A 1,584-nucleotide genomic window follows, 5' to 3' on the forward strand; every position below is an offset into this window, starting at 1 on the left:
CCGTGGCGAACATGTTCATACATCCACCCGGGATCATCCGCGGAAAAGGAAGAAAATCACAGGCTGTCAGAAAAGTTTTCCTGCGGGGAGAGGATCGGGCTCTATCGGACCGAGGACAGCCGGAGGATCGCGCTCTCAGGATTATTAATTGTCGCAATAAACTGTATTCATCATGGACGCGCTAAAATCAGCCGGACGCGCGATCATTCGCAGTCCCAGTCTGGCTAAACAGTCTTGGACCTCTGGAAAACATAAAAGTGAGTTTTACAGCTGTCAGTCTGCATGAATTTGCTTGGAAAGTAAACGGTCGTTAGTTCTTGAATATATCTGTTGATCTGTTATGAAGTTCAAGCTTGCAACTTGTGTGTTAAAACAGGAATTTACTCGTATTTACATGACATTTCATAACAAATCTTGAACTGTTCAAGTTTTCAAGGTCCGCTGTTTGTTAGTCAACTATTTTTTAGTGCAATTTAAAAGCAGTGTTCAGCAAATTACGCGTATTGTCATGACTGCTTTTTGTATTGTACAGATTTATATAGATTTGTTTCCAAAAGGGGCTTGGGAACCGATAACCGTTTCTTTTTCAGAACCGGTTCAGGTTTTAAATACCAAAACCAAATGATTTTCCTGGCGTTCGGTTTTTGACAGTCTGTCCTGCGCTGATACTCACTGAATCTACAGCGCGATCAGTGTTAGTTCGATTCCCGAACGAACGATTCTTCTGAACCGGTTCCTTATAGTGAATCAAAACCAAACAGCGCGATCGGTGTACCCTGATTCCCGAACAAATGACTTTTATGATCCGTTTTTTTTTTTTTATGTGAGTCGAAAACATACTGCGAGATCAATGCCGTGCGATTCCCAAACGAATGATTCTTATAAACCGGTTCTTTAAAGTGAATCAAAAACAAACAGCGCGATCGATGTACACCAATTCGCGAACGAATGATTCTTATGAGTCGGTTATTTTCTGGAGGAGCTGCAAACATACAACGCGATCAGTTCGATTCCCGAACGAACGATTCGTCTGAACCGATTCCTTATAGTGAATCAAAACCGAACAGCGCGATCGGTGTACCCTGATTCCCAGATGTATATGAACTGAATCTGGTGTTTCGTCTTGCTTTGGAGAGCATGGCAGTTAGTGGTTCAACGGATCACAAATCTCACGGTTCGGATCATATTACGGTTTTTGAGGCACGGATCGGATCGTTTTTCGGATCATCAAGAAATATATATATATTTGCTTTACATAAGTATGATACCACAGTAGAAACACTTAGCCTAAGAAAGCTCAAACATTATTAAAGAGACAAGTGAACAGCCAGTAAAAATAAGAACAAATAGGCTATACAAATTACAAGCATAGATAAATACAACAGAACAATGTTACAAATAAGGTCGGTAGTATTCAGATACAGAAATGTAATAATTAAGTGTAAAATAAAACTGCATAGTGTTCACTGTATAAATTAAAAAATAGATTCATCTTTGTCAAAAACGTGTTTTGTGGTTTGATGAGCATAATGACAGCAGCAGGTATTATTAGGCTGCTGCCCCTTTAAGACCTGATGCACGGAT

At 40.0% G+C, this 1,584-nt stretch overlaps 1 protein-coding gene across 1 annotated transcript in view; it reads left to right on the forward strand.

The window, feature by feature from the left end:
• LOC107734307 (low density lipoprotein receptor adapter protein 1-B-like) overlaps positions 1–1,584 on the forward strand; it is a 52,556-nt gene continuing 50,972 nt past the window's right edge. The window contains exon 1 of the mRNA XM_016546242.1: positions 1–257. Coding sequence (XP_016401728.1) covers positions 173–257 — 85 coding nt within the window. The 5' untranslated portion in view covers positions 1–172. The remainder of the gene's footprint in view (positions 258–1,584) is intronic.

This window comes from Sinocyclocheilus rhinocerous, unplaced genomic scaffold (genome assembly GCF_001515625.1).
Source record: "Sinocyclocheilus rhinocerous isolate Xijiao unplaced genomic scaffold, SAMN03320098_v1.1 scaffold730, whole genome shotgun sequence".
Classification (NCBI taxonomy): domain Eukaryota; kingdom Metazoa; phylum Chordata; class Actinopteri; order Cypriniformes; family Cyprinidae; genus Sinocyclocheilus; species Sinocyclocheilus rhinocerous.